We start from the raw sequence: 16,888 nt of genomic DNA on the forward strand, positions 1-16,888 counted from the left end.
TACAGTTATGAAGTAGCAATGAAAATAATGTTGCGAGTCACCACAACAAGAGGAACTGTCTTAAGTGGTTGTGGCATTAGGAAGGTTGAGAACGACTGATCTAAGTCATCAATAAAAAATGTTGAACACCACCAGGCCCCGGACTAAATCCTGCAGCACTCCACTAGTCACTTCTTTCCAGGATGAAGGTAACCATTGGTGAGACTGAGCACAGTTTGGGTCAGCCACTTAACCTATTACAAATCCATCTAACAGATTCTATGACAGATTGCCAAGCAAATCAGAGTAGCTTTCTGTAAATACTAAATCACAACATTTTTTACAAACAAAATTTCCATGCTTTGCATTTGTCATAGTAGCTGACCAGATTCTCTCGATGCAAATGTATTTATAGTAGTTGCTAAATGACCAGCAACTGTTACAAATTCCACAGCTATCCCATTTCTCAAATACTCAAATCATGCATCTGTTTGAGGTAAGTTAACCATTTTGAAGACTGTTTTCAGAATAAAAAGACCTTTTTCCAAAAAGAAGTTAATATAATAAACATTTTAATATAAACATGTCACACTTTCAGAACAAGATAACAGTATCAAGTATTGGAATGGAATGCAAAACTACAAAACCTTAGTATAAAGAAGCCCCACATTTGTGTTTTTGAGTGTGGCAAGATACAAAAGCAATTAGAGATCAAGGGAACTACGAGTTATTATCTATGGGCACTTTCAGGGATCATGAAATCCAGTGATCTGCATAGCATTTACATAAACTATACTCATAGTAAGTTAGCACAAGCTGTTTCCATTTAGTGTTGTGATGTGTAAGAAAGATCAGCTCATACAATGAAAGTTTTCCATCCTACAAAATCCCTTTCATCCTCCAAGACATATCCAAATGTTCCTTAAACTTTCCAGGGCCAGAGGCTTCTGGAAGAGGACCAACATCCAGACAAACTGGATCCCCCACTCTATCCCCCCATATATATATATATATATATATATATATATATATATATATATATGGATGCATCAAATGGCACTTATTCTACAGTGTCCTTGAAACATAAGGCCTACAATTTACAGAATGGCTAGTTATTTTTAAAAGAATCTTTGGCTGAACAGAGAGGGGGAGACCCACTCATTAACATGTGCAAATCTGAAGTTACAAAATGTGCAAGTCTGAAGTTACAAAACGAGCGAGGAAGTTCAAACAGTTTCTATCGCTCTTGGAATGCTCTCTTTTGACACCCACATCCTGTCATTTAAACTAAAAATCCTGAACTATTTCATCAACAAAATCTTTGAAGCACACTCATTCACTCCTCCTCTTTACATTGTTCCTTTAAGAATATGTTTCTCCATCAGCCATGAATGGCAGTGGTATCAGCAGGTATTTAAGACCCATCTAAGCTCCATTCTCATGGAGCTATTAAATTTCCAGATTTAACAGCTGCAATCCCCATGGAAAAGTCAAAGGTCCATAAAACCTAGTGTCTGAATCTCAGCTGAAGTCAAAATACAAAAATGGGGAACCATTTGTCAAAGTCATTATTCTCCAAGTCTAGCTGCATAACACTGTGGCAACAATTATTTGTGTTCAACTTGACTAGAATGGACTACAAGCTATCCTTGATCCTACAGACTCCAAAGAGAAGGAGTTCCATGTTCTCTTACACTGTAAGGTGGTTGTTTGTGGCAGGACAAATAGGCTTATTAGGAACTGCATTCTGACAAGGAAATGAAAACATAGTTGATGAATGAGAACAGCAGGTAGGTCAGTTTAGATACACAGGAAGCATCAAACCGAACTTGCTGAAAGCAATATCCTCTTCTATAATCTTCTGAGGCAGATGAAACTTTAGTGAGACATTCAGTCATGAGGAAGAAAAAGGAAGCTCCAAATCAGGGCTGTGACATCAGTGCTCAATATATCTAATTTTATCCTCCAATGATTGTGTGGCAGCAATTCACACACACTTTCTTAAATACTGGATTTGTAATAAGAGTTTCATTCAGAGATTGGTCTTTCTGCTGTGAACAGCAGTATAGTCTGAGAGTGGCAATCCTTTCGCACCATCTTTTCAGAGCATCCAAATCCTCTTCACAGTCATATTCGTACAATTGCTGTCAGGAAGGTGATGAGAAATGCTATGTTTCCACAAATGTAGATGAACAGCACTGCCTTCTTAAATGTATGACCCTGCAAAGAAGGCAGAAAACAAATGTTGAAGGGCTCATATCTGTTTATGAAATCTTGCATTCTTTTTCATTTTTCACAGTTGAAGCAAGTGGTCAAAAGAGAAAATATATGTATTTGTAGAGCTTCTTGCACAAAAATTTTGGTTTTGCACAGAAGCTCAAAATTCTGCACAAAACCTAGTGAATTTTACAAAATAACCAATTCACAAGAAAAAAAATTCCACCCTGAATGTCTCCCTCTCTCCCTCTCTCCCTCTCCCTCTCCCTCTCCCTCTCCCTCTCTCACACACACACACACACACACACACACACACACACACACACATATATATATATATATATATATATATATATATAAAATGAAAGATCAACCATTTTCTCAATGGGTGTCAATAAACCTGTATTCCATCAAGTTTTTGACCTAAATATTCTGAAGACACCCATCTAGTTTTGAAATCTATGAAAAGTCAGGCCTTACTAGTACTTGGATGCAGGACCACCAAGGAATACCAGGTGCTGTAAAATACATTATGTAGAAAAGCAATGGCAAACCACCTCTGAGTATTCCTTGCCTAAGAAAATCCATTAACATTGATGGGATTGGCATAAGTACAAATTGCTTGAAAGAATGTATACACACATTCTTTATACCACTCAGGACACAGGAAGTTAGGGAGACAAGAGAGCAATCACAATGCTGACCATTGGGGACAGAAGGGATATCATAGCACATCCAGGCTATGAGCAGAGAAGAAGAATACTAAACACGATCCCTATACAACACCATTGGGGCCAAGAGCTATGGTACCCCTACTTTCTAAAAATGTTAAAATTCAATAGTGTCAATTGTGTGGTCTTCCAGGTTTTGCTGAAATGCAGTTCCCATCATTCCTCGATAGCATATGATTAAAATAATTTGGGAAGCTAAGGGTTTACTTAGAAGATCTCCTGGAGGATTGCTCCATGTTCTGAATTAGTTTGCATTGTCCCTTAGTTCAACATGTCTAATTTCTTTCATGCACACACACACATTTACCTGTGCTTCTGTGGAGTTAACAGACTGTAAAATTTGTATCCTGTCTTCTTCCACCACTTCAACTGCAACAAAAAAATATTATTAGAGATATATTGAAGAGTGGCATATTCACTCCTTCACATTTTACATTGACACACACTTAGCTATCCTCCTTCCCAGTGGTTTACAAGATTAGTTTAAAACAGAGGCAAACAAAATGGGTCATATCCTGTCCACCCAAACACCCAGTGCAGCTTTCCCAACACATTCAGAACACAGTACAGCGGGCAGGGATGTGTAAAAATTACCAATAAGACTCAGTAAAACCTCTAGTATATTTAATATAAATAGATAGCCAAGAAGACCTTAAAAATGAAAATATAAGTAACAACTTGAATGAAAAAAATGGTTAAATGAAGCCCATTAAAATGTAAAAAGCCTCCAGATCCACTGAAGCTGCCCACCCTTGGCTTTTGAACAAATGAACAACTGATTCCCACAGTTGATGTTGACTGTAAGACCCATCAGCTCTAGCCATCTCAGCCAGTGGTAAAAGATTATAGGAACAGTGGTCCATCATCATCTGGAATGTTGATGATGGACCCACTTGTTGACCTCAACTTTAAAGGGATGCATGTAAGACAACAGACATGATCCAACACAACATTCAGTTCATTCGCTTTACATCAATATTATTCAAAGTGGTGGTCCATGGACCAGGGCCAGTACAAAAGATATCAGCTGCCAGGAAAGAATTAAACAATTGCAGCAATATAACAAATATAATGCTGGTCTCTGGCATGCTGGGGAAGAGAGGGATCCTTGCCTTCGCTTTCTGGACTATCACAGTACAAGTCATGCTAAGCTGAAGCCAACTTAGCAGCATGCAAATATTAACAGTCTGTAAGCAAAAGGAGAACTGGTTGAGTCTATAGAAAAACCAAGGAGAACATAAGGCTTCAAATGACAGCTTAGTTAGCATTCCGTCCTTCAAAGCTGTTGTGTACATTGATGACATTTTTGTACCTGTTTTCAATACCCGCGTCCTCTAAATATCGATAGCAAAGGACAAGCACCTACTTCCATTTGTTGCAAAGGACAGCTACTGAAATTGTTTTTAAAGCAAAATTTAAGTGAAATTGTTTGTACCTTTGCGAATTAGATAGTAGCCATGAATCTCCAGAAGAATATCAGTGCCGACATGCCAAGCAACAAATCCAATCATGGCATATGTATCCCATGGGTCTGGTAGGTTGAGAGCTGGCAAGTCCATCCCCAGGAACATTGTCACCACTATTAAAAACAATATATAGTTTATACACTTGCTTTTCGGCAGATAATGACAACATTTAAAAAGACGATCAAGAAACTTCACTTCCAATGGGCAGTTCATTTCTATACATCATTAAAGTAAAGGTAAAGGTTCCCCTTGACATTAAGTCTAGTCATGTCTGACTCTAGAGCAGTGGTTCTCAACCTGGGGTCCCCAGATGTTTTTGGCTTACAACTCCCAGAAATCCCAGCCAGTTTACCAGCTGTTAGGATTTCTGGGAGTTGAAGGCCAAAAACATCTGGGGATCCCAGGCTGAGAAGCACTGCTCTAGGGGGTGGTGCTCATCTCCATTTCTAAACCAAAGAGCCAGCATTGTCCATAGGCACTTCCTAGGTCATGTGGCCAGCATGATTGCATTGAGCGCCGTTACCTTCCCACAGAAGTGGTACCTACTGATCTACTCACATTTGCATGTTTTCAAACTGCTAGGTTAGCAGAAACTGGGGCTAACAGAGGAAGCTCATCTCGCTCCCCAGATTTGAACCACAGACTTTCAGTCTGCAAGTTCAGCAGCTCAGTGGTTTAACTCACTGCGCCACCAAGGACCCATAATTGCTATTAGATATTTAAGCACTCCTATAGAAAACACAGTGTTTGAATGGAGTAGTGGTTTGAGTGCTGGGATAGGCCCCCAGGGTTTTCAAATCTCCTCTTGGTCATGGAAACTCACTGGGTGACCTTGTGCAAGTCATAGTATCTAAACCTTAGAGAAGTCAATGGCAAATCTCTTGTGAATAAATCCTGCCCAGCAAACCACATTAGGGAAGGCATGTAACAACAATAATGTAGATAGGTAGCCTCCACAAAACAGTCAGCTTTCTCTTCATGGTTCAAAGTGACCAAAGCTTCTGAAAGGCTGTGTCAACAAAGCATAAGCTCTGGCAGATTCCAACAAGCAGATGTTCTAACAAGCAAACTGCAGAAGGCAGTCTCTGTTTTTGGCTTGTAAGGACAAGCCTAGATTACATCCAGAGAGGCTCATTACCAGGAGCATAATCTTCAGATGATAAACCAGACAAAGTGACAATTCATGCAACAGTTGAAATCTGCATTAATGGAACAAGTATGTATCACAGTCAAGTCACTGATCTTTAAAGAACAGAAGGACAGAGTATAAATGACTGTCACATAAGAATATCTGGATCTCTTTTTCAGATCAAGATATTCCAATACCCACACCATTGCATTTATGAAAGGCTCTGGTGCATTGCCAGAAGTGGGCATTTTTGAAACTTGTACGTTGATTTTACATCCAATTAGAAGAAACAAGACTGAAGGTTCAATCTGATACTAAGAATAGGTCGCATGAGCACAGGACTTTGTTATATACATACTAGCTGTGCCCTGCCACGCGTTGCTGTGGCCTATTAGTAAAACTTATCAAAGTTGAGGTAGATATCTGGACTATTATATGTGTGCAGTGGCGGGGGAATGATGGAGCCTGGGGTTGCGTGTGTGTGTGTGGCGGCGGGGGGAGTGGGGTTGCGTGTGTGTGTGCGGCGGCGGCGGGGGGGGTGATGGAGCGTGGGGTTGTGTGTGTGTGGCGGCGGGGGGAGTGATGGAGCATGGGGTTGCGTGTGTGTGTGCAGTGGCGGAGGGAGTGATGGAGCGTGGGGTTGTGTGTGTGTGTGCGTGCGGCAGGGTGTGTGTGTGTGTGGGAAGCGGCTTGGAGTGGGCATGGCTTCTGCAGAGGGAACGTTGGCCGGAAGGCTGTGTGCGTGCGCCAGGGAACTTGCGGCTGGGCACCAATGCGCATGCTCAGTTGTTTTGCCGTTTTGTGAGTGTGTTGTTGTGTTGTTTTTCATTTTGAGTAGATATGTTTATACCTTGTGGGTTGTGTTATGGGCACGGGGATTTTGGTTAAGTTTCGTTGGGGGATTTTTGAGTTTTGTTGTTTTGCCGTTTTGTGAGTGTGTTGCTGTGTTGTTTTTCATTTTGAGTAGGTATGTTTGTACCTTGTGGGTTGTGTTATGGGCACGGGGATTTTGGTTAAGTTTCATTGGGGGATTTTTGAGTTTTGTTGTTTTGCCGTTTTGTGAGTGTGTTGTTGTGTTGTTTTTCATTTTGAGTAGATATGTTTGTACCTTGTGGGTTGTGTTATGGGCACAGGGATTTTGGTTAAGTTTCATTGGAGGATTTTTGAGTTTTGTTGTTTTGCCGTTTTGTGAGTGTGTTGTTGTGTTGTTTTTCATTTTGAGTAGATATGTTTGTACCTTGTGGGTTGTGTTATGGGCATGGGAATTTTGGTTAAGTTTCGTTGGGGGGGTTTTGAGTTTTGTTTCCTCGTTGGATGCCCCTAACAAATTTATATATATAGATAAGTCACATATTACTTTTATAAAGACACACTAAAGGCAGCCATTATTTATTCTCCCTAGCCACCTTGTAAACTCAACATTTTAAGCAATGCTGGCATGAATTACTGACTTACCAGCAAGTATTCTAGCAGTTGTCCCAGTGCTCCAGTGTAACCAGTTAAATATTTCCCTTCTATTCTCCAAAAGACAGAAAAATAATCAATGAATAGTTGTGAACATCATAATAAAATGAGTAGGATTTCAGTTTTCAAGTGATTGGGGAGTCTATGAAAGCATGAGGCTGCAGAATTGCTTTTGGGCAGGTCCAACTTGAATATATTGTCATCCGCAGTGAAGAGCAGGATAGTATCTTCAGCATTCAAAATGCAAATGCAGATCAGATTGGCAGATGAATCTTACTTCAACACAGGCAATGCATATATGAAAGCAACAGTGTAGTTTGAGGTAGGGAAATGGCATGACACAAAATACACAAAGCTCTACTTTCCAGTCTTTTCCAGCACTAAGTCGCTACTTCCTGTAATGCTTCTGAAGTGGTTTCACAATCTTATTAAACAATATCAATGGCAAGTGAATGTATGAACTCTTGAGTACCTTGGTGCTTGTGAAGGTGGTCTGAATGCTGCCATGAGGGGCTGAACAATTGCCAGTGCCATCACTGTGCAGCCAAGATATGGATGAAAACCTGCTTGCTGTGGAAAAAATAATTTTAGTCATAAAACAGACTTCTAGAAATGCAATCATTTTCCATAATGTATGCATCAGTGGTAGATTGATAGTTACTGCAGCTTTTTCTCTTAAATCTAGGTTGTCCACTTTCAATGCCTAGTGTGTTTGGCTTTTGTTTTGACTCCATGAAGAAAACACACTCCCAAATTATAATCATAATTATTATTGTAATTATTATTTACTTTTTTAATGCCTCACTTTTCTCCCTGAGAGGACTCAAGGCAGCTAACAGCCACACATTTCGATCAATTTAAAACAAAACTAATACAAACATTTTTTTAAAAACTAAAAATATACATTAATGTTAATACAACAACAACAACAACTTTTATTGATTAGCCAGTTGGCCTTATCAAAAACAGACAGTGCAAACACAACATATAACATACGTCTGGTCCTATTAAAATAGAATACAAATATATAGAAATTTATCAACTTAAAACCAATGTAGCTTAGCCGAAGATATATGCATCAACTATCCTCGTCTCCCCTACACTGCACCCCAGTCTGATCTAGGTACTCTGCTCTCCTTTTAGCAGCTTTAAACAAATAAAGGGCAACTTGTCAGAATGCGGTTGTAACCAGCCAATAAAAATGAGGTTTTAGCCGCTGTATCCCAGCTTATTTTATTGCAAATAAATGGCCATAAATATTTTTCCTTTCTTTTTCCTATAGATTGCAATGATGTAAAATGTGGTTCAGATTTTTAACTTCGGGGGCACCACAGATACACAGTATTTCTTCATGTGGGGTATGATTGAATCTGCCATGTCTCTCCATGGATTCAATTTGTTCAAATCTTGCCCTGGTAAAAGCAATTCTTAGGTGTCTTGGCATATCAGCTTTTAGGTATGGCGCCCACTGGAAATTATGTTTAAACGCCCTAACCACTTCAAGGATCCTGTTTTTGAAAGGATGGCTCTATCTTTCTGGGCTTCAATATCTAGGACTCTTTGAGTTACAGTCCTTTTTTCAGCATCCCTGTTCTGGCCTAAGGAGGCAATTTGTAATCCGCAGGTGCTGAGGAACCTTGTTAATTGTTCTGACCAGGAAGCTTGGTTTTGACCATTAGATTGTTCTAAAAAGCACACTTTTGGTAGTCTATTATTTTCGAGATTTTTTTATTTTAGACGAGTAATTAAAGGCCCTGATTTTGGCAAGTCCTTCGATAGAATATATTTCTAGCTCTGCTCTGACTGCAGCGGCGGTGGTCTTAATGCCAACAGCAAGTATCTCTCTTAGAAATTTTGATTGTTCTTGTTCCAGTATTGGGAATTTGCTTAGGCCCCAGATTTGAGCTCCATATAATAACATGGGGAGAATTTTTGCTTTGTAACCTTTGATTATTGGAGATAGAGATCCGGGATATCTATGGGATAGCAATCTTGCCAGTGTGTTACAGGGTGCCCTAATTTTGATTGCACAAGATTGGAAATGTGCAAGCCATGAACCTGTCTCTGAGTATACTAAGCCTAGATATGTAAAAGAACTAACCTATTCTATCCGCTCTGCATCTAGAACCCATTTGTGTCTAGATGGGCAATTTCCAAACAAATATGCATTATTTTTACTTGGATTTGGTAATGTTAATACAATGTGTTAAAATGTTGGCAATATTGAACCAAATAATCCTTTTCTTTTTAAAATACATATTTCACTGTAAAATTACTCCAATAAAAATTGTTTACAAAAAAAAGTTGGCTATATTACTCTATCCTCTTGAGCAACTTTCTGAAGTTTAGAGACAATGAAATGCCTAACTTCTCTCCTCCACACCCACCATATGCTTACTAGTTAAGCCTGAAGTAAAAATACAGATCTTTCTCCCCATGTGCAAATTCTGTACTGGGTAAAACCAATAGGAAACAATTTCCTATTTTACAAGAACCTGTTTTTCTGAACTATTTGCTATTTTCACCAAAAATAGCAAGAGCATATGTGACTCAGCTCTCTTCCATTTCCATTGCTCAGTCTAATGGTTGTCAAATCCATCATCTGTGTTGTCTTGAGCCAGTTACCTAGATACTGATGGTGACACATATTAATCTGAACTGAGTATATTTATCCTGCTTTGAAGAAATGGAGTACAGAAGATAAAATGCTAGGCCTAACTAATTTGTGTATCACAATGAAGTATTAAATTCTTCCAAACGCACAGTTAAGGTTGGGTGAAAGAACTGTTGAAAAATAATAGATTCTAGCATTTCTCCAGTTTTCATATTAAGACATTGTCCTCTAAAGTGATCATAATGCTTCTTAGCATGAACACTTTTATTCAATTTTCTGGTCTATTACAGAGCTGGGCTAGCAAAAATGTTCCTGATTATTTTCTCACTGTGAGATGAAGATTAGGTTCACTGGCAATGAAGCTTAAACAGGAAACATGACTCCTCCTATATATATCCATACAGTCCAAGATGCTCCAAGAATTTCAGAATGGAATATCAATCTGATTCTGATCCTTGTTCTCTCATATTCCTCAGACTGAACTTTATCTGTAATGCCAAGTAACACAGTTTGGTGGGGATATAACCAAATAGACTTAGTACCACTGTGGAAGATTAGAATTTCTTTTTAAAAAAACAAATTATGGACCCTAACACAGCAAAATGTTATTCATGGACTTAACAGTTTATAATAATGTTATTCATTTTAAGAAAAACGAATTATTGAAAAACTTGAGCAATACCACTTACTTCACTCCAACCTCCACGGTACAAAAATGGAAGCGCAAAAGACACACTCGTAAGGAACAGTGTTGTCATCATTAGCATTCGATGGACCTATTGTTAAAATCACAAAACCAGCTTAGTTTCAATGGAAGTCACAAATTAGATTTTATGCAAGTTCGAATATTGAGCAGAAACCTATCTATGTATAAGTCAAAGTATTATGTGTCTCTCTGTCTGTATATTTGTCTTTCTGTTCCTGGTGAGGTACAGACTGGTGAGGGCAATAGCATAATAAAAACCTTATTCATAAGTCCCACTGCCACAAATTCATTTTTTGATCTCACCTGAAACCAGATCTCTTCTCCAAACAGCAGCACATGTGGCCAGACTGGCTTGAAGAATCGGGCAACGATCACACCAATACTAACTGTAGACATCCATGCAACAAACATTAATGCACCTGAATAGAAGGCAAAAGACAACTGAACTAAGACTTAGAGTACAGTGCTGAATAGCTATCATAGCTTTTTAAAAATGAGATGAGCTTCAGACCTTAAAAAATCAAGCTGAATGCATGCTGAACCTCTTTATGTTGTTTTCATCACTAACTACAAGTCTCAGAGACAGATCTTCCACAGCTTCCGCTGAAAGTGTCCTCTAAATCTGCAAATGTTTTTCTTTTGAGAAGGAGTACATACACAAGTACTGAGGCCTCCAGAGGGGTATGAAAGAGATTCTCACCAGGATATTCTCCATCACTCTCATCCCATGTTTTCCTAGCATGCACAGGAACACAGGACAACATGGTTCCTGTCTCCTCGTGAGACCACTCTGATAATTCCCTCACTCTGATGGATGGGTTGGCCAACTCTGCAGGAGGTAATCCCCTTCTTCAGAAGAAACCAAAATATAGAAGAACACCATCAGGTTCTTAATGAGTTTATGAAAACTCATCTATTACAGGGAGACAGCAAAGCCTAGAGAAGACAATTATGCTGGGGAAAGTGGAAGGCAAACGGAAGAGGGGCCGACCAAGGACAAGATGGATGGATGGCATCCTTGAAGTGACTGGACTGACCTTGAAGGAGCTGGGGATGGTGACGGCCGACAGGGAGCTCTGGCGTGGACTGGTCCATGAGGTCACGAAGAGTCGGAGACGACTGAATGAATGAACAACAACAACAACAACAACAACATCTATTACAGACTGATCAAACAGGCTACTTCTCAGTTAACCAACAGGAGATAATTTCACTCTTACATATAAACAGAACTGGAAATCATTATACTTAACAACAACAACAACAACAACAACAACAACTTTATTTATAGACTGCCCTCTCTCCTCAAGGGGACTCAGGCCGGTTTACACACAAAGAAGGCAAACATTCAATGCCTGAAGTCAAATACAAATATTTTAAAACAAACAGAATAATACAAAAATAATAACCATAAACTTGTGACAAAAGAGAAATTAACACCAAAATCAGGACCAAATACAAATAATTGAATAAACCCAATTATACTAATAACACGAATTAACCATTTAAACATAAAGCCTAGAAAAGGCAATTAAAATACATTAAAGTTATACTTACCATGAATTTTAATAAGAAATGGGGAACGGGAACCTCCAATATCCTTTGGTGGTCCTGAAACATTATATTTGCTATTTGTTATTAGAGGCTGTCGGTGATGTTGATGGATTCTACCTCCTGCAAAAGAGAAATGATTGATTATAATGGATATGCTCCTTTTTTTGGCCTTATCTCTATCATGAACCCAGCAGATGAGGGACAATGGCATCTGCACTTTCTACCATCATTTCTTCCTCAAAGATAAGCTGGTCCACTAACCAGTAACTGCATGATTCTAAGACAAACATCCATAACTAGTGAAGAAAACTTAAACATAAGTATTCACAAGGACATCTTTTTTTCTTCCCAGACTTTACCTTCACTGACTTCACCATCTGCTAGAAAGATGTAGTAGTATGCGTCTAGATTAAACCTCTCTTTAAAAGCAGGAAGCTTCATTCTCCTTCTGAAAGAGCACTGCATAAGGCCATCAGCCACTCTCCACGACTTCTCTTCAAGATCATCCTAAGAAATATGCAGTATAGATTTCGGATTGGTGTTTCAAAAACTGAACCATCACAAACAGGCTACATCCTGCCATGTTTATTGTTCATTTGGCAACTCCCTAAAGAAACAGCAATGGTACATTTGCAGAGATAGCTAGTGCAGTGTAGTGGTTTGAGTGTTGAACTGTCTGATAACAACTGGGGGGTCTTTCCCATTATATTGTGTCATCCCCCACCCCCAATTCACCTTACACAATTATATTTAACTGTCATTGCAACATAACATCCTGGACAATGGCTTTTGGAATGCTAACTGGGAAGAATGGCAACACTGGGATCTATAATGAATTATCAGCACAAGACGCATCTGTGGAGTCTCTCTTAAAACCGTAATATAGCACCTATACATTGTAGAAAGTACTAGAAAGGAAACCATACAATATACAGCTGTCATCTATTACATGGCTCTTATCCTTCTTGAAAGGAATAGACCAGTTTCTTTAGGATCACCTACATCTTAAGTCTAGAATGATGCTATGGTGCATTTGGAAAACACAGAAGGAATCCATAGATTGACTGAATTTTCCTGCCACTTTGTATATGCTACTTTTACATTTATAATTATATCCCACAGTGTGCCAAGTAATACAAGTGAATACATACATTTGTTATACATAAGTTCTGTGTTACTTTTGAGGCAAAGTCACAAGCTTCTAAGGACCTTTATATAGAAAGACCTTTATATTTTTGGTATTAAGCTCAAAAAATATGTGGTTCTCCAAATGTTGGTGTGTTATAACTCCCATCATCCTGAGCCCAGCACTCCTCACCAGTTGGTTATACAGGCCAGGGTTAATGATAGTTTAAATTCCAGGACATTTGGGAGACTTCAGGAATCCCACTGATGGCCAAGAAATCATGCCATTTTATTCTGACCGGATATTTGGATGAGTCGAACTTTTACTCTTCCAGGTTTAAATATTCAATACTGGATACAATTCCTTATTTTTGTTGTTGTTTGTGATACAGTGGCCCTAAGGCAAACCTATTATGGGGTTTTGTTGGCAAGGTTTGGTCAGAGAGGGCTTGCCTTTGGCTTAATCTGAGGCTGAGAGAGGGTAAGATCTGCCCAAGTTCACTGAGTGGGTTTCCATGGCTGAGAGCTAATTTGAACCCTGATCTCTAGGGTCAAAACAGAACACCACCTTGCAGCAAAAGCATAATCAACTCAGTCCTTTAAAATACATATGGGATTATATTACCTCTGAATCAATCGCTGGGTAAGTTCGCCCCACCAGAGAGGCTGTTTTGATGTCAACCTGATGATCTTCAGAAATGCAGAGATATGCGTCATCACCACCACCCTGCAAATAATGCCAAAAGATTATCAAATTGCACTCCTCCGTGTCTGTATAAGCTCTTATTACACAGCCAAAGCAAATGAAGTTCAGAAAGTCCGTGTCAAACCTGAACAGGATTACCTCATCCAAGGTGAAGTTTCCATTTAATAATCTCAACGCTATCATATACATTATACCCAATCATAATACCCAAATAGTATGTGGGCATAAACTCAAGCAAAGTGGAAAACATCATTTACAGGAATAAGCTCTGAATTTCTGTACTAACTCCATCCCAACTATTAATACAAATAAAATGTGAATTATGCCATTTCTCATTCTAAATATACCTTCATTCATGTAAGCAGTCTCAGAACAAAATTTCACATAATGCAGTTGAAGGCTCAAATTTCCACACTATTTGCATATGGAAAATGACCCAGTTTCCTTACTCTGGTTAACATATTTAAAATTTATTGGTAAATTCTTCCTTATGGCCTAAAATAAGGTTGAAATCAAGCAATCCTTCAGATGTCATCAGACTGCAACACTCAGCATTCCTCACCAGTTGGTTATACAGTCCAGGGAAGGTAACAGTTTAAATTCCAGGACATTTGGAAGACTTCAGGAATCCCACTACTGGCCAAGAAATCATGCCATTTTCTGCTGTCTAGGAAGAGTATTTGGCTGCAACAAGAATGTTACTAACCATCCACTGATCATGAGACAATGCAAATGCAATATAGCCTTCACTAGGACCACTCATTTCCACCAACACTGAGGCATCATCTCGTTTGAAGGACAGAAAGCAGCAATCATTGGCTTTAGGATCACAATCGGAAGGACTTCTCACACAGAACTTTCTGATTCCACAGTCTGAAGCATTAAACTAAGGAGAGAAGATACCAGAATATATTACTTCACCAGTTACAGCTTAAAAAAGTGATTGTTGTCAAAATGGCAGTGAGGACACTTTGCAGGATTTAACAGAAAGTACATTTCACACAACCGCAAACTCCTACCTAGCAATTACTTTCATTTCTTTCTGGCCATTATTGAGATTCAAGCCTCAAATCCACAATCCTGTCTCAACTAGGTACTTGACAGCATAGTGTTACTAGTCTATAATTTTGGATACAAACAACAGTCCCACTCTTGTCTTAGTCAGACACTTAACGGTTGATTGTTCAAAACTCTGCTTTAGCGGGAGTATAATTAAAGGCTTTCTAAATCATCCCAAACAGTTCCAGATAATTACACTAACTCCATACAGCTAAAAGCAGATGAAAAAAAAAATCTCCAGAGGCCTCCTTTTGCTTTAAGGTGAACACAATGTTCTATACACAATTCTAGATATAAGAAACAATAAGCGTTATAAAATGGTTCCTCAACCTCCCTGTATTTGAGGATGCAATGATACCTATCTTTGTTTTAGAAATACATTACAGGAAAAGCATAGAGAAATTTAAAGGAATCCTAGATTGAATCTTGTAATTCTTAACCTAAAAGGTGAACAGAAAGATATTAAAATCAGAAGACTGACTCCCAATATTTGAAGAAAATAATTAAATATTGTGTTTTGGTATTATCCTTGCTGTAGACACATGTCTACATTTTTAGCATTTAACAGAAAAGACAAGCACTGAAAATATAACAAAGGATTACCCCCAGGCAGGAAGCAGCCAGGCTTTGAAGCTGCGATGCCATTCAATGCTAATCAAGGTGGCCAACTGCAACATTCACACAGACAAGAGTTCTTTCAGTTGGAAACCAGAGGGGAAAATAATACAAGTTTTTTTTTATTATTTTGAACTAATATGGTATGCATGTGACCAAATATGGTATGTTCTGTTTCACTGCAGGCTAAGTGCATTGCTGTCATCAAAAAACACAGAACTTACTTTAAGTCTAACTTGGCACTATACTTATTACAGATTTGCAAGACTGATCTCATTATGCACCAAGGCCCAAGTAGGTATCTGAAGGATACTTAAAAAGGCTCCATGGTTGTCATGGTGGATTTTCAGCTAATCCATGAAGACCACACAGCACACACTAGCAGCCCCTGAAGGCCAAGTATATTTCTGAGCCAGGACTTTAATATGACATCCAAGTTTCCAATGACATTTAGTATGGGGGGGGGGGGGGGGTAAAGAGGGCCGCGTGACATAGCCCATATGTCTTCTGTGCCTGAAATCTTTATTTGAATGTCCTGAGATCAGATCCTTTCTCCCTGATTGAGCATGGAGGAGATGATGGAACCAGTGACAGGAGAAAAATACTGTCATGCTTTAAGCTACACCTGAAATCAAAGAATTCAGAAAAATAGCACTCAGAACCAGCAGCCATCACTATTATCTTTTTCCATCTTTCCTTGCCATTGCTTTGATCTCATTTTCACCAGCAGCATAACTCCACTGGCAGTGGAATAGAAACATTGGTTTCCAACCTTGGTCTTCTGAGTGTTTTGGACTTCAGTTCCCAGAATTCCTGACTGTTAGCCCAGCTGGATAGGGCTTCTGGGAGTTGAAGTTGGGAACCACTGGTATAGAAGGCGCATGGAAATTATGCAGTCCTTCAAGAGTTTTTGGACTGCAACTCCCAGCAGTCCTAACAAGAATAGCAAGGGATGACAAAATATGGGAATTGCAGACCAACAATACCTGCAGAGTCGCACAATTCCCATTGCTATATATGATCTTGACATTAGATTAAAACCCAATACATTTGTTATGAATTCCAAGTTACTTACAGACTGGGTTAAATGAGGAACAGGAAGTGATGTTGGAATGGTCACGGTTGTTGTCAAGAATGGTGTATCAGGCTGGGAAATCACAGGGCCAGGAATTTTTACCCAAAAGATGTGGAACTTTTCTACAACTGTGGCTCTGAAGACAGGATGAAACACGTGCATTTATAAATTGATTGAGCAGTCCCAAGCTCTCTCTGCAGTCCAACGTATATGCTTTAAATATCTTCAAATATTACTTACTTATGAGGTAGAAATATCAGACATGATGATTGTCCTGTATGTAAGTATGTCATAAATCATCTGATATGGGGGAACTACCAATTTTTTACTCAGCTATGAGAGACTATATTTGTGTCATTGGCTATAATTGTTTCTTTCTTTCCTGGAAACATCTATGCATCACCCCCATTACTCTTTAGGTCTCATACATATAGGCTCAGTACTTGCT

At 39.0% G+C, this 16,888-nt stretch overlaps 1 protein-coding gene across 3 annotated transcripts in view; it reads right to left on the minus strand.

The window, feature by feature from the left end:
• Nucleotides 1–534: 534 nt before the first annotated feature.
• The window catches only part of FRRS1 (ferric chelate reductase 1), a 30,733-nt gene continuing 14,379 nt past the window's right edge, over nucleotides 535–16,888 (minus strand). For 2 of the 3 annotated variants that reach the window (XM_060773934.2, XM_060773935.2), the window contains exons 5-16: nucleotides 16,441–16,576; nucleotides 14,398–14,577; nucleotides 13,611–13,712; nucleotides 12,220–12,367; nucleotides 11,864–11,980; nucleotides 10,610–10,725; nucleotides 10,290–10,376; nucleotides 7,459–7,556; nucleotides 6,978–7,036; nucleotides 4,363–4,506; nucleotides 3,235–3,296; nucleotides 535–2,199 (exon numbers count right to left, since the gene is read on the minus strand). In XM_060773934.2, the coding sequence (XP_060629917.2) occupies nucleotides 2,107–2,199; nucleotides 3,235–3,296; nucleotides 4,363–4,506; nucleotides 6,978–7,036; nucleotides 7,459–7,556; nucleotides 10,290–10,376; nucleotides 10,610–10,725; nucleotides 11,864–11,980; nucleotides 12,220–12,367; nucleotides 13,611–13,712; nucleotides 14,398–14,577; nucleotides 16,441–16,576 (1,342 nt within the window). In that variant the 3' untranslated portion in view covers nucleotides 535–2,106. Of the gene's footprint in view, nucleotides 2,200–3,234; nucleotides 3,297–4,362; nucleotides 4,507–6,977; nucleotides 7,037–7,458; nucleotides 7,557–10,289; nucleotides 10,377–10,609; nucleotides 10,726–11,863; nucleotides 11,981–12,219; nucleotides 12,368–13,610; nucleotides 13,713–14,397; nucleotides 14,578–16,440; nucleotides 16,577–16,888 lie in introns of those variants that run through there. The other variant, XM_067467772.1, reaches the window with a different exon arrangement.

Source organism: Anolis sagrei, chromosome 4 (genome assembly GCF_037176765.1).
Source record: "Anolis sagrei isolate rAnoSag1 chromosome 4, rAnoSag1.mat, whole genome shotgun sequence".
Classification (NCBI taxonomy): domain Eukaryota; kingdom Metazoa; phylum Chordata; class Lepidosauria; order Squamata; family Dactyloidae; genus Anolis; species Anolis sagrei.